This window comes from Corylus avellana, chromosome ca7 (assembly GCF_901000735.1).
Source record: "Corylus avellana chromosome ca7, CavTom2PMs-1.0".
NCBI lineage: Eukaryota > Viridiplantae > Streptophyta > Magnoliopsida > Fagales > Betulaceae > Corylus > Corylus avellana.
The window spans coordinates 23,911,232-23,934,651 of record NC_081547.1 but is presented as its reverse complement, the minus strand read 5'-3'; the positions used below and the strand labels follow the sequence as shown (position 1 = coordinate 23,934,651).

Here is a 23,420-nt window from a genome sequence, read left to right as displayed (position 1 = left end):
TTATGTATGACTAAGGTCTTGTTTGGGATTACATTTGAGAAATTGAGCTTTTAAGTCAAAAAGAGTTTTTTGGGCAAAAACTTTATTTTTAAGTTTTTGCCAAAAGTACGTTTTAACTATTTTTAGACTTTTGAGACCTTCAAAAGCATTTTTAATTTTTTTTACCAAACAAATACTTTATTTTTTAAATAGACCTTTTGAGTGTTAAAAATAATTTTAAATTCCTCAAATCCAATCTCGAACGTCCATAAGAGCCTTTGAAATCAAGTACTATTAAAGATATTTTTTTAATCGTTGTTTGCTCCTTTCAAATAAATTTATTAAAATATTTTTGGGCTCATGCCTAGCCAGGTCCAGCCCAACTTTTTACCTAACATTTTAAGCCCAATCCAGCCATAAAATCATGTAAGCCACGGATCGCGGCTTTTTCTTTGGACATATATAAATAAATCCACCCACATATTAATAAAATCCATCAAAACACCGAAGGCCAGTTGAGATTGGAAAAAACCCCTTTGGCCACTCAATGGAATGATGATGAGAGAAGCAACGGAATAAAAGCTCGACCATAATGAGGAGGTGGCGGAGGAACTTGAGAGAAAGGCAATGGTGGGTGTAGCGTTGTCGTGAGGCAACTGATAGAAATGATATCTTTTCTTATTTTTTGGATAATGCAGCACATTTATTTTAAATGAATGGTTTAAATTAGAGTTATTACACACCATGCAATGCCCTAATTACTGCACAAAATTTTGATCCGTGCAAAACTACCCTAACACCCACGATATGAGGGAAGCTAATCTAAATATAAAAACTTAATCAATGTAAAAGTTTATTGAGTTGTGCATTGCCACTCACAACTATTAGAGATCGTGTATGCGGGTTTGTCCCCCATTAGTTAAGTGTAAAGAGACTTTGGTTATTGGCCTGTATAAATAAGCCTCTTTATGTAACTCTCAAATCAATCAAGAAAATATGTAACCTATTAAGGATTTAATATGTGAATGTAAGCTATATGCCGAACCACCTTAATCTCTGTCTCTTTCCTATCTTTCATATCTCATTATTATTATTTCGCTCTATAGTAAGGATGCAATGCTTGCTATATCCCCAGCCCATGACATGATAGTCTCATGAACAAAATTAAGCAATTAGGGCAGAAATGGGAAGGCATAATTACAAGCTTAAATTACATGGAGGGTGCAAAAACGACTCACCCTTTGCACAATGCATCTCTTGATTTACAATTTGCACCCAATTAGCACTTAGCACCTCATTAGTAGACTTAAAAGGCTAAGAAGGTATGCTGTACAGTAACGGTGAAGCAATAACCAGATACCATATGTAATTCTACACCCAACCCATCAATCTATTTCTGACACCCTCTTCGACCTTCTTCCTCGGCAAGGAATAACAATCCCCTTCATCGAGAAGGATTCTATATACTTCCCACTCCCGACCGCGGATCATGTGCCTCCCTATCTCAACCTAATAAGAATGAAGGCAAAAATGGAGGTTAGCTTAACATGTTTGGTTGTTTATGATACCCTTCACATAAAACTCAAGAAATGGATTGGAGCTAGTACCGAAAAGATGCTTGTGTTCAGAATCTTGAGAGCAAGAGTAATATCATAGAAAACAAGGGGGCGACCCCTGCCGGACAGTTCTACAGGGTTGGCTACCAGCAGCTCAGTGTCGGGGCCCCGGCTCACCACAGCCACTCTAAGAGGACGCAAGAGCTCCATTCTCAGGCGAGAGCACAATGCATTTTGCTTGTTGGGGTCAATAATCTTTTTCCCATCTGCTTGCATTGTGAATAATTCTAATTCACATCTCCCTTCTGAGCTTGCAAAGAATCGTCCATAAGAAACCTGACATAAAATTCCCAAAAATCATTATTTAAATCAGATCAGAAGTCACCTAATGGAGTGTTCTCATTTTTTCTTGTAAAATTTCTAGGATTTTCTGTTCATTGCTGTTTGTCCCACCAAAAAATCCCTCAAAAAGTCAAAGAACATAGATTGATACAAAGATATCTTCATTACTATTTATTTATAATTTACCTGAATATTGTAATCCTTTAGTGTTCTCATGATATCATAGATGAGACCTTTGTGATCCTGGCAGAGGATTTGAACAAGTGTGTGAGAGGGGCTGAGAGTGTTGTCCACTGTCACAGATACAGGGTTGGAGGCAAAAGATCCACTTGGGCGTCCATTCGGCAGCTCCAAACCGAACATATCTTCAGTTATTGCAGAAGGAAGAAATGGAGAATCCTGTGAACACGCAGTAATTTCTGGGCCAGCCAATTCAATCTCACAACTTATGATGGTATCTCTTAGTGTAGCTTTCAAATAATGGATTGTCTCCTCCTGCCTCCTTTTTGTATGTAGAAGTTCTCTGATGAAAAGTGCATATTTGAATAAACAATTTTCCACAAAAAAGAAAGCCATAACTGTTTAAAAAAACTGTCTCTCTTTCTCTCACAAACACAGACACATCACGTGCTGACACATACTGATGCCTATACCGGCATCCTACATATCACCTGAAACCAGAAAAAACATATTCTTTCTAGAAGTAAACTATTTATAGGAATTTGAAGAAGATGGAAGGACTCTAGAAACTAAAGGCTTTGTGCATATGGTACTAGCCTTCACATCTGCTGCATTTTATAGCACTCCCATACTTCAATATATAAACTAAATCAAATCCTACCCACCAAAGAGTTCCCATCCGTGTGAGATATTTATCAAAATTTGTATACCTCCAGTGTACTAAGGGGGGCCCTACACATTTAATAAGATTGGATTATTACTTATCCAAAAAAAAGTACAGAAAATCAAACATTGTTTTCAATTTTCAAACAGCATGGCTGCATGAGTTAATAATTGTACACTTGTATAAGTCCAAACAAATAGGGTTTAAGTAGTGAGAGATTAATGAAGTTTCATTTTTAAAAAAAAAAAAATTTTCTCCATCAGTTTATTTCAAAGTTTTCAACAAGATATAGGGAATGAATCGGCCTTCTTTTATACAAATTACTGGCATGCTGAGGAAAGGATGATAAGGATGATTGGCAGAAACTACTGGAAGCTATTAAGTGTGTCAACTATGACCAGGATGAATGAAAGAACTAGAATTGAGAGAGCTATAGAAGCAACCACATGCAATATAAAATCTCATAACATGGTTGTGAGGAAAAAAAAAGGCCATTTCAAGATTGGCAAAATGGAAGTTGAAATGCAGATGGAAGCAAAAATCCAAAGGGAGATAAAGTACAAAATGGAAGAAGAAATGCTGCATCATCATTAAGGAAAAAAAAACACAGGATGACAAACCTGGTATCTGTTATGAAAAAGAGGTCCATAACTCTCCCATCTGGGGCAGTGGATACCTTCACTCTCTTTATTGTTAGTTCCAGCTCGCAGAGAACCTCAGTTACATCTATAGAAGAAAAGATATAAAAAGTTCAACGTAATTAATCTCTTAGTTATACGACATTCAAAACTCAGACATCTAGTTGCAAGAGGAAGCAGACAATATTTGTCAACATATATTTGGAAGGAATGCACATGTATCGAACCAAGGAAGTTGCCAGAACAAGTAGAAAATAATTGTAAATGAAAGAAAAACTAACACATAAATGGAAGCAATGCATGTACATTGGACCCAACAAGTTGCAGGAGAAATCGGACAATAATTGTGAAAGAAAGAAAAACAAAGACACAAATATTGGAAGGAGTGCATTTACTTTGAACCCAGCAAAATAAGATGGGATCAAAATCCTGGATCAAGCTCTTTTAGAATTCTTAAAGTATTCTCTCACGTAGATTTCTTAAAACTCAACCATTGTTTTAAAATTCAATGGTTGAAATTTGTCATATCAACATTTATCACATCTATCAACTTAACATTTATCACCCGAGTATTTACGACATTTTTTTTGTATTTTAAAAGTAATAAATACTAAAATAGAAAAATCTCAATCTTTCCTCTTCAAAAAAAAAAAAAAAGGAAGACATTTGTTTCCCTATAATTATATTATATTATTACAAGAATTAGTGATGCATTGGTAAAGTGAAGGTCAGCTCACTTTAAGGAATAATCGGCTATTTTATAACTTGCATCAACGCATCCTATTATTCAATCACTTTACCTTTAATTCCTACGAATTTTATTTCCTCAATAATTTAAACTATTCCAAACAAGTAAATTGAAAAACATTAAAATGATTTTCTCCCTTCCCTCCAGAAGTGTTCCAAATGCAAACCAAACCAATTCCAGCAAGTTTATCCTATCCATGCTTAAATACTGCTAAAGATAAACTTGACATAGCAAACGAAGCAGCTATCACTTTTCTTTATCATTTCATAATAAGATGATCAACATCACTTAAATAAACAATAATCAGCATTTTAAATTTTGCCATTGATTCCATTTGTGCTTCATATCATTTTTCCAATGGGGAGTTTCAAAGCTTGGCACTAAAAATTTCCCACAAGAACTCACTCACCATGCAATAGACCCTTCCTATCATAGGAACACCAGAATTTCAAGAGGAACACATCTGGTGGTTGCCTGGATTGCTGACTTTGCCTCTGGTAGTAGTCCATTCCTGACGTTGAAAAATACGATGGACACACCTCCAAAAGCCTTTTCTTCAACAAGATCCACCTTGTTGTTGGTTTACCCACCACCCATAAGACTATGAAGCACCATTTCCCATCCGTTGAAATATCTTTACCGCAAGTACACGTAGCAAATATAAACAAACCATCAACGACATATTCATAAAAAAAAATTTAAGAAACTTGCGGAAATCAAAACTACTAATTCTATCAGATTTGTAAAGGATCTAACATTAAAACAAACACACACAGAGCAGGACAAATACATTGTTCTGCTTCTATAAATTTTAGAGAAATTAAAGATTAACAAAAAAAAAAAAAAAACTACAGAATGACCCATTATTTGTTTCCCTTTGAATGTTAAATTTCAAGCCATAATTCTAAAGAGAAAAACTCGAGGAATCACAATAAACCCATTATTTGTTTGCCAAAAAAATCAGATCCCAAGAGCAGAACTTTCCAGGAAAAGATCAGAAGACCAATAAAATCACAATGACCGATCATTAATTTTGCTACAAATCCCACACCCCCACAGTGAAAGTCCCAAATAATAAAATAATAAATCCATCACAAAGAGCTTATAATAACCCTTACCTGCTCTGGAAATGCTAAGGCCAAAAAGCAATATAACCCTGCACAAGTCACACCCCAACCCAGTCTTGTCCGGACAATTCACAGTAATCACAGTGGGCTCCCCTGCCTTCTCTGCCTCACTAAAGACCACCGCATCCTCGTACAGAACACCCATTCCCCTTATTCTATCACTTTGTTCCCTGTTTCTTCCTCCACTTCACTCCTTTTCTCTTCCTTCAGTTTCTCAAGTAGCTGAGACTCTGAACCCAAATAGCAGAGAACAGAGAACAGAAAACCCAGGTGGGATCAAGTTGATCAACCCTCTCTTTTAGATATTAGAGATTCCGCTGGGAGAGTGACAGGAAAACAAAGAAAGAAACCGACAAACACTGGAACAGATGAGAGCGTGTTTCCTCACTGGTTTTCTTGGTGTGCTTTTTCTTCCTTGTTTCGTTTCCTTTTCCGGGATTTTGAAGTTTTCGTACTGTTCCTCTTTTATTGCTGTCGTCGACTCGTCGAGCATCTTCTGTATTAAGACTTAAGACTACCCACACTACACACACAAAAAAAAAAAAAAAAAAAAAGTATTAAGACTAAAATATCTAAGTATAAATATTATTTTCTATTTTACCTACTCTTTTTTTTAATACTACGAACAAATCATATATTATCTTTATTTTAACAGAAAAAATACAAAACCAATCTACTTGGTTTACCTATTCCCTACGAATTACAACCAGGTGGCATCAAAATAAAATAAATTGAGATATGTTATACATCATTCTCTCGACCATCTTTTTTTGCAAATCTAATGGATCCACCATTGATTTGTGGACTCATATGGGTCCTACAAAAATTCAATGATAGATTCACAATGCTATACATCATTCTCTCAACCATCTTTCGACCATCTTTTTTTGCAAATCTAATGGATTCACCATTGATTTGTGGATTCATGTAAGTCCTACAAAAATTTAATGGTAGATTCATCAATTCATTATAGGGAGATGGTTGAAAGATGGTTAAGAGAATGATTTTTAGCATTTCTCAAATAAATTCAGACACTTTAATTCTTACCGTCAAATTATGTGAAAATAATTTAACCCCTATAGTTGATGTGATTTTTTTGTACTAACCACCGGTGACATTTACTTTACATTTTGGGCTAATTTTTTAGGCTTCTTTGTTCTTTTTGTTTTTACTATGAACTTAATTTATATAGTCTTTTTTTATATATCTTTTAAGTTGAGCTTAATCTAAATTTTGAAAATTTACTTATAAATTGTAATATAAAAAAATAATAATAATAATAAAAAATTGCATTGTAAACATTGAGCTCTACAAATATTTATAAATTGAATTATAGTCTGACAATTATATGCATGTGAATATTATCCGATTATCTGCTCAGACTGCTCGGGTTGGCCTTGAGTCTTGACCTCTTATTTGAGATCTACCTGCATACGTGTTAATAGCAAATATGATATCCGCCCACTTAGAGTTAAGGATTGAAAATCTGCCCGCAACCTATGTAGACTCATGGAATAGTAGATGCATGGTGGTTTTAAACCATCTACTCTTTTTTTAAGCACCTACTTGAACGCCACTAACATAGTGTTCAGTCTATAGCATCCAATGTTGATTTTCAAATAACACGTCAAAGAGTTAGCACTTAAGAGATTTGGTATTTCAATTTCACATATTACCCTACAAGCTTTATTATTTTATAAATGACAATATGGAAATCACTATTTCACTTCAAATTAAGAGTATTATGAACCCATAATTTATTATTTATATTAATTTTTACTTTAATGTTGTAATATTTATCACATTTTACCACGCCTTAAAATGTTTTGTACTAATATAATAAAATCCCAATCATTTCATTATAAAAACATTATTAATATTTATGGATTATTATATGTAGTAAAATATGTTAAAAATTCTAGAGTAACTTAATTAATCCTTGTCTAGCATCGTTTTATTAGGTTATGTTTGAATTTGGGTACGAGCAAAAACTTCTTTGTCATGTGTAGTGGCTTTCTAGCTTTACAAAGTTTTCCTAAGTTTCAAGGAAACCAAACAAAACTTTTCTATTTTTTTTTTAATTTTTTTTTTTCCTCCTCCTCTTTTTCATAAATGAATAACATATCGAGGCCAGCCATCCTTTTTGTCACAACCTCAAGATTTATTGGAGCTTCTAAATTAAAAAGGCATGCCACGTGTATATATTAGTTAAAATTACACATGTGAACTGTGTTTCACGTTTCACTAATGTAGCTCAATCGATTAGGACCACGCCTCATGAAGCAGAAGTTACTAATTCAAATTTTACTTCTCCTCTTGTGCATACATGTCAAAAAAAATAAAAATAAAACAAATGAACATTTTTCATGTTCTGATGGATCGCTTATATCCTAATTTTTAGGTGTTCTATAGTATGCAAAAGTTGACTGTCCTATTTAATTCTTTAATTGTATACCTTAATTTTAGGCTAAATTTGTATACTTTTTCTTCCCATTTCCATTCTTTTTTGGTAGATTATTTTCTCTTAGTACTCCACATGGTGTCTTGTTCTTAAAAAGCAAGGAAACATAATTGCAACATGCCAACATGTTTGACTCAGACACTGAATTTGCCAATAACACTTGAATAATTTCCTTTTCAACATAAGCATATGTTTGAAATATGAATAAATCAAGTATGATCAATTTCAACCATTGGTCCTACCATGAATAATTATTAAGCTAATGATGTTAACAGCCATCTTCTTTATTATTTGCTTTTTAGTGCAAGAGCTTCTTTCAGTACCTTTTCTGAGTTTTCTCAGGTTTATCTTATCCTCATAAAGCCCTTCATTTCCCTTTTTAAAGAACTGTTTTTTTTTAAAAAAAAAAAAAATTATTATTATTATTCAACAGGCATGTTATTTCAATGTGTTGCATTAAAGAAAAGTTGAAGATAATTTTGGAATCCTAAATTAAATAAATCATAATATTCTACCTACCATTCATATATATATATTGACATGTTCGAACAAGAGGAGAGAGAAATTCGAACTAGTGACTTTCACTTTATTAGACGTTGTCTTAACCAATTGAGCTACTTCTTGAGAACACCAACCATTCATATTCCTAGAATGCGATGTCTGAAAATTTGAATTCTTGAACTATATATATCTATATATTTATTTATATACATAAATTCAAAATTTTCGTTAAAAAAAAAAATCCTGCAAGAGATATTTCGATTTGGAGCCCACCAGAGATATTTCATGCTCAATGATATTTTACCCAAGAGAAGTATGTCTCCTGACTCTCCTGCATTGATTCATTATTGCATCGATCCTTTCATAGGATAGGATAGGACACCGTCTTTTTTGTTTTTTTTTGTTTTTTCCTTAAAAAAATAAAAAATAAAAAACCCATAATGTGAAACATTTTATGGGAAATTGATGACGCGTTAATTGTTTAGCTGTTGGATGAGTTGGATAAGAAGCCTTCATGGATCTTTAATTGTGATTTTTGCTAAAACCTAGAGGGAAGCACAGAGAGAGCAGAGTAAGAAAAGGGAGTTACGACTCCGTCGCCCTCGCTCCTTGCCCCCTTTCTTCCTTTCTTTTCCTTTACCCGTCTCCATTGTATATCGATTGGGTTGCTAGTGTCAATGTTCCTTGGGATGCTTTATGGTGGCACATGATTGGCCAGCAGTGTGCGTGGAATGAGTGAATGCCTGTTCGGTTTTTGTTGTTTTTTTTTTTATGTTGTTATTGTATTTTCGTTGTTTTCAAATAAGAATGTTGCATATCTAAATTTTTTTTCCGCAGTGATTTATGAGGTGAAATTTTAGTCATTTTCTTAAGTTATATTTTCACAAATCCTTAAAGAATAATATAATTAATTTTCAGTCAGTCTTTTGTTTTCTTATAGTTCATTTATGGGAGCAAACCATAGACCGAATATAGAAAAGTTATTGGGCATAAATAATAATTGTCATTATGGTAGATGTGACGAAATAGATTGCATTTGGTAAATCACTAGTAGCGTAGATAAAAAGCCTGAAAATTAATTACCTAGTAGCAGATAGAGACGTGATTCGTTGAAATTTACTGTAGATTTGAAACTAATTGAGATGGTGACATTTCATAAATTATGTTTGTAATAGCTCTAAAGGCTATTGTGTGTCGGTGTGTGTCATAGATAATGTTTGAATTATGAAGATTTCAAATTTTATATTTGGCACTGTACAAAGTATTTTGCCTAATTTGATTGTTATATCAATAAAGAGATAAATCGTTAAAAATAAAAAAAATTGTGATTTTTGCTAGAGGCTGTGGCTATTTTTCCTTTAAAACCAAAGGTCCATTCCTATAAAATCAAATTAGTCTTAATTTTTTCTAATTGATATTTATTGTACATTTTTTTTTTTTTTTGAACTTAGATATTTATTGTACATTGATTCTATAGATCAAGCACAAAAATAATTAATTTACTAAAATGGATGTGGTTCGATATTGGCCGTTTATTTCATATTTTAACGATTTGTCATTTGTGGTCTCCTCCATAATTATTATTTTTTTTACAAAAAGTCCAGTTATTTATCAACAGGATACAAAGCTTATCCACCAAACAGGTTATTAAGCTTGTATTTTAGTCTTAATACAAGCTTTTAATAACCCGATTATAATATATATATCATCAAATTCTCTTTTCCGGATAACATGGTCAAAGGTAAACTGGGTACCCCGATATACCGACGCTATATTTGGTGCGTTTTTGATCACCAAACACCCAACATCGACATTATCTACTGAGAATTCAACACGTGGACTTTCCCAATGTCCTATCTTTCAACGTGTGTTTTAATTTGGTCCAAAATTAAATGATTGTTTAAATTTTAAAAAGTATTACAGATAATACCCGTGGTAAAGCTCAAATATTGACAGAATAATTTTTTAAAATTTTGATGAAAAAGACCTAATTGTAGAAAATAAAAATTTAAAAACGAAATTGAATTCACTTGAAAATTAATCAATAAAATTGATTAAATACCCACATTTTAAAGGGTAGTATATATATATTTTTTTATTCAAAATGGTAGGTTGAGGAGACTAATTGTGATTATCTTATCTGGGCATGACTATAGTAGCATTTACCTGTTGGGAGCTGCACAAGAAAAGTGTAGATGATGAAAATCACATACGCTTTCTTAAGTTTAACTGAACCATAACCTGACGTAACCCCACTAAGGATAACATTATTTCAACACCAACTTTGGTATCTCAAATCAGTCAATATTCGAATCTCCGGAATCTTTTCCAAGAACTACTTTTTAATTACTTGTAGAAAAAGAAAGACGGACAATATTCAATTATAGTCTTATAGACATGTATATAATAGTCTTTCTTTACTGGCGAGAAATTTCCTGGAAATGGGGGCGTCCAGTGGGAAACACGCACAACAAAGCGGGTCAATGAGGTCACCGTCTAATCCGAACATGACGCAAGCCATATATACGTACGTTCCAGACGAGGAATATAAAGTAATGTATTGATGACATTATAAATTTATAATACTATATAAAACTTTATATATTTCTTATCGTTTAGCCGACCGATAACTTTCTGTCTGTGTTGCATGTCAAATCTAGAGAACAAGTGTTGATAATTTAGAATATTATCTACTATTTGCTCTCTTTCCTTTTTATCGTAATCACATCTTACACGGACTCACGTGTCACGATTTGAATGGCCATGGAAAAAAAATAAAACATTCTGCCTCCGTTCAATTCATCATGATTCATGTCACATTCACGGTGCAGACAAGTGTAAGTGACAAAATGAGTTTGAATTGTAGCCGTTCTCAATAATTTAGTATTTAATGTCAATTTATGATATTTTATAATCTAATGACACTTATTGGAGTAGGGCGCGGCTACCCCGGTTTGGCAATTTTTTATACTAAATATGCTTTTTAAGATTTGCATTTGAGACGATTTTTTTTTTTTTTTAAAAAAAAAAATTGTATTAGAGACGAAACAAATTTTACTTTGGCCCTGGGCCATAAGAAAGCAGTCCAAATGTCTAATAATTTTTTTTGGTTGGCCCCGACCCATAAAAAAAAAAAAGAAGTTTGCATTAGGCCTCTTCTACATCATTAATTGGATTCCTCATATATATATATATATATATATGTATATATTGCTCTTTGAGTAACATCATGCATCTATTTGTTAGTGAAAAGACAATATATTGAATAAAAAATAAGGATAAATACAAAATTGATCTATGTGGTTGGCTTAATTTACAAATCACTTTATATGGTTTAAAAAATAATTTATAAGTCCTTAGGGTAGAAATTAAAATAGCATTTCTTCGTTAATTCATTTCGGATTAAATGACTTAGCGAGGAGGCAGTTAAATTCTTCACGTCGCTTTTAATAAAAAAATAAAATCGTGTTCTTTTTTTATTTATGCACTTTTAAAATGATAAATAAAGCTTTCGTCGATTTGATGCCTTAGTAGGGGTGCAAAGTAGTGGGTTTTAGCAAATACATTAGCAAACCGTATAACCGACCGTACCGCTTCGCCGCGTTAACCATTAACCGCCAGCCGTAACGCTAGCCGGTTCGCGGGTTAGCGATTAACAGGTCACCAACCCTTGACCAGTAGCCATTGCCAGCCTTTTTTTATATAATATATTTTTATAATTATAATTATAAAAATATTTATACATATAACATAATCACTTGATCATTAAATCACAATTTTTTTTTAAAATAATTAAATCACAATTTGAGTATTAATATATTATCACTATAATTTATATGATTATATCATATAATCACTTGATCATTAAATCACAATTTTTTTTAAAAAATAATTAAATCACAATTTGAGTATTAATATATTATCACTATAATTTATATGATTATATCACATGAGATTGATTATTAAATCATTTGATTATATAATAACAAATTATACATATATAATATGACATAACTCATAAGTATACTAATTCATACTAATACAACAATTAAATATCTAGAGACTTATTTCCAATGTATGTTATAAACCTATAAGTCTATATAAGTCTACATATGTATATGAATAATATAAATGTATAATATCAATAGTTAATCATATGATTCAATGACAATTCAAATACTTTATTCAAGACTTCAAGTGAATCATATTATTAATGTACAATGATGATATGATTCGTATAATATCAAATTAAGTAATTGACATTGGATTAAACAATGACCAATGTGTTACTTATAAACATAATTTAAGTACTAATGTATTATCATTATAATTTTAGTAATTTATATATTATCACTATAATTGATATGATTATATCACATGATGACTTGATCATTAAATCATATGATTATATAATAATAAATAATACATATATAATATGACATAACTCATAAGTCATAAGTCTACAAGTTAATCATATGATTCATGTACAATGATAATCACAATTGATTCAATTGAATTAAACAATATGTTACTTATAACTACAAGTCTACAATTTAATTAAAGCATTATTAGATACTTTAGGAATTTAGGATTTAGGAGTTTGAACATTACCATTTACCATTAGATATTAAGTTCAATTCAAAGAAAAAAGATTATAAGTAAATATGATAAGAATTTAAATAATTAATCATATGAATCATATGATATAATTTAATGAGACTATATGATTATATAATATCAAATTAAGTAATTGACATTAGATTCAACAATGTGTTACTTATAATCACAATTGAAGTATTAATGTATTTTTTGAACATTTTTTAGAAAAAGAAATTTAACCATTTTTTGAAAGAAACAAAAAAAAGAAAATTAACAATTTTGAACAATTTTGAATTTTATATATATATATAATTGCTTATAGTTATATTATATGCATATTGAATAATATAAATGTATAAGATAAATATTTAACTATATGATCCAATTACAATTCCAATACTTAATCAATTATTCATGTACAATGACAATGACAATGTGATTCATATAATATCAAATTAAGTAATTGACATTGGATTAAACAATGTGTTACTTATAACTACAATTGAAGTATTTTTGTTTGTTTGTAAGTTTATAAGATCAACACTTAATCATATGATCCAATGACAATTCAAATATTTATAGCAATTGGGCCCAAGAAGATATTAAAAATACAAGAAAAAAAAATGAGGGTAAAAAAAAGCCCAAAAAGCCCAAAAAAAAAGCCCAATTTTAAAAAAGCGGTTAGCGGGCGGTTATCTATTTCACTAACCGCTAACCGGCCACTAACCGCTAACCGCTAACCGCTAGCGGTTAGCGGTTGCGGTTAGTGAAATTTACTAACCGCTAGGGCGGTTACGGTTAGCGGTTATTGCCACTAACCGCTAACCGTAACCGCCTTTGCACCCCTATGCCTTAGTACACACTCCACGTCAAATTAAATAAACATAATCCCTCTATATCTCTTGTGCTACCGTCGTCTTCATCTTTCTTAACGATTCTTGCCGTTGTCGTCATATTCCGATGGGTGTGATCTTCGATTTGTGAGTTACTCTGAGACTTTAGGCATATGCGTTTTGGAATTAGTGCATTTTTTAGCAGTCTTTTTATGAAAATTCGAATTTATTTTTGGGTATTGAGCATCTTAAAAAATTGTTTCTGGGCATCGGAAACAATCTATTCCTTTAAATATTGAATGGATATTAATAAATATTTAAAATATATTAAGATCAAATATTTTATTTATTTTTTATTAATATTGAATGGATATTAATAAATCAGCAAGTTTAACTTACTCCATTTTCTGATTACGTTTCAAAATCCTCAGAAAAATGTAACACGTGGGAAGTATACACGTGGAGACAGGACGATGCCACGTTATGTGCCGGTGATCCACGTGTTCAACACCTACAATAGGTCTGCATGCAACCGCTGCACCCATAGTCCTATTAATTTACGAAAATATTCTTGATTCCGATCTGTAGTAAAACCCAAACGAGGGCAAAACCGGATTTACACCTAATCAGAGAAACTCTTCATACTGTCTCGTTGCTCGCGTCCAGGACTCCAGGCCAAGATCGCAAGAGCACTAGCAAGCTGTGGAGGATGATGATAAGGCAAGGCCCGACTCTAACATGCGCGGTGGTTGTGGCAGTCCTAACCTGCGCACTAACCCTCTCTGTAGCTCTCGATGGCACGGAGACCCCACAAAACCCAAACATATTCCAAGTCACGGACAATATTGATTTGCTGGGCACCGAGAGGAAGTTCAAGGTTTTCATGGAGAAGTACGAGAAGAGATATGGTACGAGAGAGGAGTACCTGCACCGCCTTGGGATATTCGCCAGGAACATGGTGAGAGCCGCCCAGCACCAGGCGCTCGACCCCACCGCAGTCCACGGTGTCACGCCCTTCTCCGACCTCTCCGAGGAGGAGTTCGAGCGGCTCTACACCGGCGTCAGAGGTGGGCCTAGGAATCGCGTGGATGTCGGGGTTAAGGAAACTGCACCATTTCTGAAGGAGGAGGTGGTTGCTGGCTTGCCCGACAGCTTTGATTGGCGGGAGAAAGGAGCTGTTACTGAGGTTAAGATGCAGGTGAAACTTATTTGTTAATTAAACCATTAATTAATTATTATCTCACATATATACAATTACAAATAATTTTTATTTATTTATTTATTATTGTTTTTTTTTTTATGTTACTTTGTTATCAAGAGCTTTATTTTCATATTTAAATATAAACGGATCGAGTTTGAAATTATTGAGTTAATTAATAGAGACTTATTGAGAGTTCAAATAATTACTATGATTTTGAAATAGACAATATTGATTGATACAACTAAATATTAAAAAGGTTTAATTTGAAATTAAGATTTTATTCATTTCCGTTAAATATTTTATTTTTCTTCTCTATTTGGTCAGAAAGGTTCCATTAACTCAAAACACAAAAAAAATCCTAAAAAATAAAAAATAATTTTTAGTTTTTGACATATCAAAACATTAATTAAAAAAAAAAAAAACTAACAAGCAGTATCAATTATCAAACATCGGGCCGTCGTTTCGGCCGGGCTCAGTTTTTTAGAGCAAGGTTAATTAGTCCATAGCAACGACCCGACCCTTTGTGAGGGGATGGGCTGACCCAAGATTCAAATTTGGAGTAGCTTCTTATGACATGAAAGGATGAAAGGCTTATATGTTTGAGGAGCTTAATGGTACGTTTAACATTGAGGTATAACATTTAGAAAGTCGGGATTTGGTAAAAAAATTTGAAAACGCTTTCAAAGATCCTACAAGATAAAAAATTGGACAAAACACACTTTTGTTAATAAGCTTTTGAAAAAAAAAATTAAAAAAAAAATTAAAAACTTTATTTCTCGAATTCGAAATTATATGCATATTTTTGTTGATGCAGGGTGTCTGCGGATCATGCTGGGCTTTCAGCACCACAGGAGCCGTTGAAGGAGCCAATTTCATAGCCACAGGGAAACTTCTCAATCTCAGTGAACAACAGCTTGTTGATTGCGATCAGGCAGTTAGTAAAACAACAATTAAATTTATCTGCCAAAATTTGTAAAAAAATTATAGTAAAATTAAGCTCTAGCATTTTTCTCTATGATCAGTGCGATGCGACGGACAAGACTGAATGCGACAATGGATGCCACGGAGGGCTCATGACAAATGCATACAAATATTTGATGGAGGCAGGAGGATTAGAGGAGGAGAGCTCATATCCCTACACAGGGAAACAGGGTGAATGCATGTTTAAGCCGGAGAAAGTTGCCGTCAAAGTCGCCAATTTCACCAACATTCCTGTCGACGAGAATCAAATTGCAGCATATTTAGTCAACCACGGCCCTCTTGCAGGTACATCTTTCATGCATTTTACATAAATTTTTACGTACACCCATTATCTCATTTGCCAGCCAACCAACAAAGCTTATGATGTTTGAAATTCAGTTGGGTTGAATGCGGTGTTCATGCAAACGTACATCGGCGGCGTGTCGTGCCCATTCATCTGCGGGAAGAAATGGGTGAATCACGGCGTGTTGCTGGTGGGATATGGTGCAAAGGGCTTCTCCATTCTTAGATTCGGGTACAAGCCGTATTGGATCATCAAGAATTCGTGGGGGAAGCGATGGGGCGAAAAGGGATATTACCACCTCTGCCGGGGGCGAGGCATGTGCGGCATGAACACGATGGTCTCTACAGTTGTGACTCGAGCCTCCTAAGTCCTAAGCACAAGTTTTCTTCTGACAAAACTATAAACATGGTGTAATGTGGAACTGTACTATACAGTTTTTGGATTCTGCTTCTCTGGAATTATACCTTGACGAATCAAAACCAATAAATTTGTGTATGCCTCTTTGTATTGAGTGGGTCATTCTAGCAGAAAATGAAGGTTAAATAAAACTCATGGATTTGAAATAAAATAAAATAAAAATAAGGAATCCGACCTGCCGGATTCGAACCAGCGACCTAAGGATATCATCAGGATAAACCCACTACAGTCCTCCGCTCTACCAACTGAGCTAAGGTCGGTTTGCTATATTTGATTGATATTTTATAACTATTGGTTTTGTATACAGACCAAATCTGACATTATTGACCCATTGCATAGAATATACTTACCCCTTCCTTTTTTTTTTCTTCCATCAAGCGCCTACCAAGCTTGAAAATCATGTTGTGCAAATTCTACAAATGGATAGTGAGATTTATGTTATTAGGCTACCTAAACAATGCTTGATATGCATCTTAAGTTGTTTGGAGCAAATGAACGATACAATTTTTCCTCTTAAATTGTTTGAATTTATATAAGGCATTCCTTATTCTGTGTTAATGTATCACAAAAAGGAGAGATCAAAGTTTGGTTTGTTTCGACTTAAAATGTTTTTCATTCAAATTTTTTGGTGTTGAGATCATATGGAAAAGTTAGGGATGGTGGACAATGGTTAGTGACCTTCAATGATAGCAGAAAATGTTGGTGACTTCCAGAGAACTTGTGCGCGCCGTTGGTGGCGGATTTTGGTGAACTGCGGTGATAGTGGAGTATGAACGGCAAGAGAACGGCAAGAGAATATACAGGTAAGAGTGAGAACTTCAAACTCGAAAAATAATTTACAATTTAAAAAAAAACAAACTATTCTATGAAAATTAAATAAGTTTTTTTTTTTTTTTTTTTCAACCAAAAATATTTTTGGTTTGGATACGATTTTCAATCATACAAAATATATATAAAAAAAAAATCCAAAAAATATTTTAGGACAAAAAATAAAATTCCCAATTAGCCCGTTCCTACAGAGATCATGTGGCGTAAACGATGACAGCTGAGTGCTAACATCACGTTCGATTTATACATCTCGTAGTAGGTGGAGGGTATTCCTGTCATTCAGCTGATCTGACACCTACCCTATTTATCCAAAACCAAAAACACATCCACGTGAAGAACAGTGTGGTTCAGAACACTGTGGAAAACATTAAGCAAAGGAAACAAGACCGCGAACAAAACAAGAAACATACGAAAGAGAAAATGTCTTTCTAAACCTTTACACCCAAAACCATTTATCAGAAATCTGTCATATTCTATCTCTGTCTCTTTCTCTGCATCAATATCTGCAGCACAAAAACTCCCGTAATATGTGCACGACAAGGTATGGCCTAACTTTTTTGACAATTTCTTTTCGTTATTTGTTTCTATTTTTGATTTGTTTCTTAACTAGTAGAAGGATTATGTGTAAATCTAATATGGGTTCGTTTGATATATAACTATTATGGTCGAATGACTCGAATGCATTGCGAAAGTTGGAAAGAAAAACCATGGGTTTTGGGTTATTTTTTTTGAAATTTTCCTTTGTGTTTTGTTTTTGGTTGGATCTATGGTGTGTAATCGTTGTATTTTTCCATTATTATTTTTTTTCTTGCAGAAGTTGTGGCCTTTCACTCAATTTATTTTTAGCAACACCAATCAAATAAAATTATCTAGAAATTGAGATTTTGAGATTCAAGATTACTGAATCAATTTGGTGACCGGGCGAAGATTTATTTATGTTTGGGTCTTGGGAGCAGATGAGTTCTTTGCTCTTCTAATTCTTCCATTTATTTTGTAAACCATGTTTGTCATTATGAATAAGGAATTACATAGAATCTTTAGCTCAGAGATACATGGGTACTGTTTAACAGTCTCCTTTGGGGAGAGGGGGGAGAGGGGGGAGAGGTAATTTATTTGGTTTTCATATGATATGGGTTTAAATTTGTTGAGTATTCAGGTCTATGTTGAACAAGAGATAATTCCCAAGCTCTTTTATTGGGCATAGATTTGGGAAGTAGTTAAATGTTTAGCTTTGGAATAAATTGTGTAATGCGAAACAAGGAAATGAGTTTTGCAGTTGAATGTGCTGACGTTTGATAGAAGATATAAAGCATCAAAGTTGATGCTCGCATTTTTGGAAGCTCAGATAATGGAGGAGACAGCATGCAAATTGAATCTTGAAACCGTTTGGAGTTGGCTCGTTGTAAGGTTATTAGTTGTCTATCCTTAGCAAGTAGTGGAACTTGACTGGACTATGAACAGTGGACTATGAACAGTGGTGAGGGCTTCTGTATAAAAACAAAGTCATATTTAGATTGCCTTGTGAAGATGCATTGGTATCCTGGATATTCATCCGCCACGGAGTCATTTTCATCATCTATTTGGAATTAGATGAAAACCTGATTATAAGTTGCAGGGATACCTGATTCAATGGAAGTTCTTATTGAAAGGAGAGATCGATTTCAAGTACAGTAAATGAAGAGGGAAAACAAATGAAACTTTGCGAAATAATATCCTTCAAAGAGTAGAGTGCCATCAACACTTTCCCATGACAAATGAAAGTGTAAAAAAAAAAAGTTGCTGGCATTGGCATTTTATTTATTCGGTTCTTTTTAAGGGTGTAGGGGGATTAAAATTCTTGGGAGTTTGCTATTAAATTGCGCACATTAAGGGGAAATTATAGATAGATGATTGATATGCAAAATTGAATCAGATACGTGTAGTATAAATGGGCTGTAAACTAATGCATATAGCTTTCATGTTAAGATGCTCCGTTTTGTTTTCTTTCATTCTTTCTTTCCTTTGCATGTCTATAGCACCGAAGAGCTGCTTTATGCTGATCAGTAGCTATTTTGGTTCTACATGATCATCTGTTGATAGAACCTTAGGATGGCTTCTGTAAAGGAACTCTTGTTAACAACCCTTGTGTCATTACAGAATGGAATGGTCGTTCAGTTCAGGGACAACGGAGGTCAATACTGGAAGTCTCTGTTGCAACGGGAAGCAACCTTTGGAACATTCTTTATCTACTGATAGAGAAAAACAGCCCACAGAAAAAGATTTGAGCTCTTCCGTTTTTGTCAATCATGGTAAGTCTCTTGATTTAGGTGATTTGTGCTGAATAACGGGTTTGTAAGCACAAGGTAGTATCATATTTTTCTGTTTCTTTTTCTTTTCAACTCTTTTTGGTTGTTATTGTAACCCATGCTTCAAATATTGTTCTCTGAAGAATATTCGGGCTGACTGTAATGTACAGCTGCAATTGCTTGGCAAGAGAGCAGAAGAAAGTGGGTGGGGGATCAATCTCGACGACCAAAAAGAAAGGCAAAGGATCCAATTTTAAGGTATACGCTTTTTCCAAAGCTTCTTATATACAATGGGATAAGTTGTTCTCGGAAATTCTATAGTTTTTATACAATCCATGTGCTTGGAATCATATTACTTTTAAAGAAAATGGTCATTTAGATCATCAAGCAAATGCTGTAGTTAGGCATGAAAAAAGAAGCATTGGAATCCTACTGAGATTTGACCCATGTCGGTAACTTAAGTGGCAGCACATGTGTTCTGGCTGCTGCATTTATCAGCAGATGTAAGTGTGAATGTGGTTGGTTATTATAGATTAGATTTCTTTGCAGCCCCACTCTAGACAGCCTGTATAATTCTGAACTAAAATCTATGTGGACTTGCCAATTCAAAAGAACTTATTTGGTCTTACTTCTCAGAAGCACAGGTTTCAGCTTCATTATCAGGCCTAGTCTCATAAAAAGAGGATACTGTTGTAGATTAGAAAGAAAAAAAGAAACGATTGCTGACATACCTTCAAGAAAACATAAATTTGTACAGATATGTGTATACACAAACATGTCAATATATATTTGCAATTGGTTTGTTGTTGTATTATAATATTCTTGGCTATCACGGGGTTTGTCCCATGTTCTTTTGTAGCTGCTCACTAATGATTGAAAGATGAATGCAAAATTTCTTATTGCAGCTGGTCCATGGCATATGAAGATCTTCTCTCGACTAATGAGCCTTTCTCTGAGCCAATTTCTTTACCTGTAAGCTTCTTCATACACACAATGCATGCAAGTCTTCTTGTACCAAACATTTGTTTACTTATAATAGTAGCACAGGGTGCTTGATCAGATCTCTGCACAGCCACATGTGTGCACATGTGTGTGTGAGAGAGAGAGAGAGAGTGTCTCGGATTTGAAGCTTGAGAGAGTAGAATAGTAGAACCACTCATATCATTGTTATGTAACTTTTTCTACATAGATCAAGATATTCACATTTTTTGTCTTTAAAATGATTATGTGTTGCTCATTTCTCTCATTCTCATTCTCTCTCTCTCTCTCTAAGCTTGTATGTGTTGCTTGTATAGGATAACCAGTTCACTAGTTCACAGTGTCATATTATGTCTTTTGTGTGGGTTGGAACTTGCCCGACAAGGAATTTCGCTATCTTAGAACTGTTATAGTTATGGCTGCCGTTTACCAAGGCTTCAGTCACTGACTTCCTTGTCATCAGGTCACCAATTTCCTTAATCTTCCGGCACTGGGCAGGCGTCAGCTCCCACTACATGGTCTTACGACTTTGCGGAGACCTGTGGTTTTGGTACATAGTCGCCCGGGCCTGGTCATTGTGACCTCCTTTGTAATGAGGCACCCTCTCTCCCAAAGTTATGGGGCTATTTTGATATTTTATCACTTTTTTACTTTAGTTTGTGATGATCTCTCCATGCTAGAGTATGTTTTTATTTGTTATGGAAAAGAAATGAAAGGTGCTTCTATGCGTTATGGATTTTTAATGATATGGAAAACTGAAAAAAAGCATCTAAACACACCCAAACTAGTTTGTTAGAATATAGGGTAAATATTAGAGAAATAATAAAAATCATTATCCTTCCCATCTTTCACCCATCTCCGTATAATGAATTGGTGAATCTACCATTTAATTTGTGTGAGACCCACATGAGTCCACAAATCCAATGGTGGATCTATTGGATTTGCAAAAAGAGATGATTGAAAGATAGTTGAGAGAATGATGTGTAATATGCTTCTAAATATTATATCTTTTCCGTATATTGGTATCAAAATATTTTTTATTTAAGGATTGGTTGTAATAAAATCTTTGGATTGTAATCAAATCTCGGGAATTTGATTACCATACTTGTATCCACTCACTACCCTATAAATATGGACTTTTGTATTGTAAACAATCAAGTCAACGAAAGCACAATGTAGCCCTATATTCTAACATAGTTGAATAAATTTTGGAAGTAATAGATTATAGTTGCAATTTGGGACAGGTTATGTCTGGAGTGTTTTTATAACTGCCACTTTTAATCTTGCTCCTAAGATTTTGAAAGATCTCATGTGGATCTGGTTGGTTGGTGGTTTGTGCAGGAGATGGTGGATTTCTTAGTTGATATTTGGCATGACGAAGGCCTTTTCGATTAGATAGCTAATGATAATCTTTGAGTAGTAGGATGGAGACTGATGGTGGATAGCACAGTTGAACCCTTGACAGCCTGTTGCACAGTCTAATTTCTTGTAGTTGATTCTTCCATTTATTGAAGGATGAGAAGCCTTCAATGTACTCAAAATTAACAACAGTGATATAGTCAGGTTATCATTATCACTCTGTTTTTTTTTTTTCCTTGGGATCCTTAAGATTTACAAGAGTTCACATTTTGTTGAACAGTATAGCTCTCATTTGTTGTAAGATATTGATGTATCTCATTCAGCTTTAACTTATGAATACCCTTGAAAGCAACTGTAATTGTATTTGTTGCTTCTCTGGCATCTTCAGGAAAGACTGTTACTCTCCTTTTGTCTTTGTGGCCTTGGTGTCCTAATTTTGTTTAGATTCATAATTTGTTCTGAGTCATTTTCTTCCAAAAAAAAAAAAAGTGCCTTGTGATTCTTCTGTTAACTGCTTATTTCATTGTCTTCTTATTCTTTACTATCAGTCTACATATTTTCAACACTTTTAAATGATGTAAAGTGACTTCAATTTTTTCTCTGATGCCACTTGCAAGGGAATTTAGATCTGTCCGGCCCTACCTGCTTGTGCAGTCTCTCAAACAGGTGGGGCTTGGGCTATCCGGAGGCGGCCTGAGCAAATGGGGCTCAGACGGCCCCTCACATGAAGCTGCATTATTATAATGCAATATGGTAACCGATTGCACTGCCCTGATCACTCACAAGGAATCCGTATCGTAAATTCTGATGGATGGTAACTAGAAGTCCACAAGCCTGCAGGCTTCCTAAAAATAAGAGTTAGGCATATTTTGGTACCATATGTTTTAACCTTTAAAAGCATAAGTGCTTATAAGTTTTTTTGGCCTTTTGCATATCCCCTTGATCTACTGTTTACTTTTAGAGTGAATATTTTTTTGATTTAGGGTTGGATTTGGGTTGGACAATGTCTTGGATCAATATATGTCATGGTGATTATTTTAATGGAAATGGTATTGCAATTTCACTTTTTTTTTTTTCTCCTATGCCGTTTACTCTGAATTTCATCCTGTGGGAGTCTCCTCTCCGGTTCACTTGGATCTTGATCCCTAGTATGAAAGCAACAAATTTGGATTTAGTACTCATTAAGGGCCATCTTAACATCAACGTATATATGAAATTTTCCAACATGGTAGAAAGTATAAAATATATGTATATTATTATTATTATTTTTTTTTTGTCTGGTCAAATGATATAAAGAAACAAAACAAAAAACAAGAAGGAAGAATAGGCATTGCAACAATGGGAGACAGATTATACGAGAATGTCCATTCTGACCGGTAGGTGTAGGTGTACCTCACCTTGCAAGTTTAGAGGAATGCTAAGTTTATAAACACATTTTACAAAAGAATTTTTACAAACTG

General features: G+C 33.9%; 3 protein-coding genes and 1 non-coding gene across 5 annotated transcripts; 2 read left to right on the top strand and 2 right to left on the bottom strand.

The window, feature by feature from the left end:
- Positions 1–1,131: 1,131 nt before the first annotated feature.
- Positions 1,132–5,695, bottom strand: LOC132188405 (ACT domain-containing protein ACR10-like). The gene is made up of 6 exons (XM_059602847.1): positions 5,226–5,695; positions 4,517–4,741; positions 3,342–3,447; positions 2,064–2,400; positions 1,587–1,871; positions 1,132–1,488 (listed from the first exon to the last, which is right to left on the bottom strand). The coding sequence occupies exons 1-6, from the start codon at positions 5,377–5,379 to the stop codon at positions 1,351–1,353; spliced, it is 1,245 nt and encodes a 414-aa protein (XP_059458830.1). The 5' UTR covers positions 5,380–5,695; the 3' UTR covers positions 1,132–1,350.
- Positions 5,696–14,227: 8,532 nt separating this feature from the next.
- LOC132187129 (probable cysteine protease RD19D) lies at positions 14,228–16,619 on the top strand. The gene is made up of 4 exons (XM_059601321.1): positions 14,228–14,826; positions 15,644–15,763; positions 15,852–16,095; positions 16,189–16,619. Exons 1-4 carry the CDS (start codon positions 14,338–14,340, stop codon positions 16,458–16,460), a joined length of 1,125 nt encoding a protein of 374 aa, XP_059457304.1. The 5' UTR covers positions 14,228–14,337; the 3' UTR covers positions 16,461–16,619.
- Positions 16,620–16,679: 60 nt separating this feature from the next.
- On the bottom strand, positions 16,680–16,770 carry TRNAY-GUA (transfer RNA tyrosine (anticodon GUA)). The gene is given in 2 exon segments: positions 16,680–16,715; positions 16,734–16,770. It is a non-coding gene; the product is annotated as a tRNA-Tyr (tRNA).
- Positions 16,771–17,690: 920 nt separating this feature from the next.
- LOC132187131 (uncharacterized) lies at positions 17,691–22,369 on the top strand. Of its 2 annotated transcripts, none has more exons than XM_059601324.1 (5): positions 17,691–17,879; positions 19,475–19,626; positions 19,794–19,881; positions 20,529–20,595; positions 21,943–22,369. In XM_059601324.1, the coding sequence occupies exons 1-5, from the start codon at positions 17,866–17,868 to the stop codon at positions 21,994–21,996; spliced, it is 375 nt and encodes a 124-aa protein (XP_059457307.1). In that variant the 5' UTR covers positions 17,691–17,865; the 3' UTR covers positions 21,997–22,369. The 2 variants fall into 2 exon arrangements, with proteins under 2 accessions (XP_059457307.1, XP_059457306.1); XM_059601323.1 differs by having other exon boundaries at positions 21,065–22,369.
- The last annotated feature ends 1,051 nt before the right edge of the window (positions 22,370–23,420 follow it).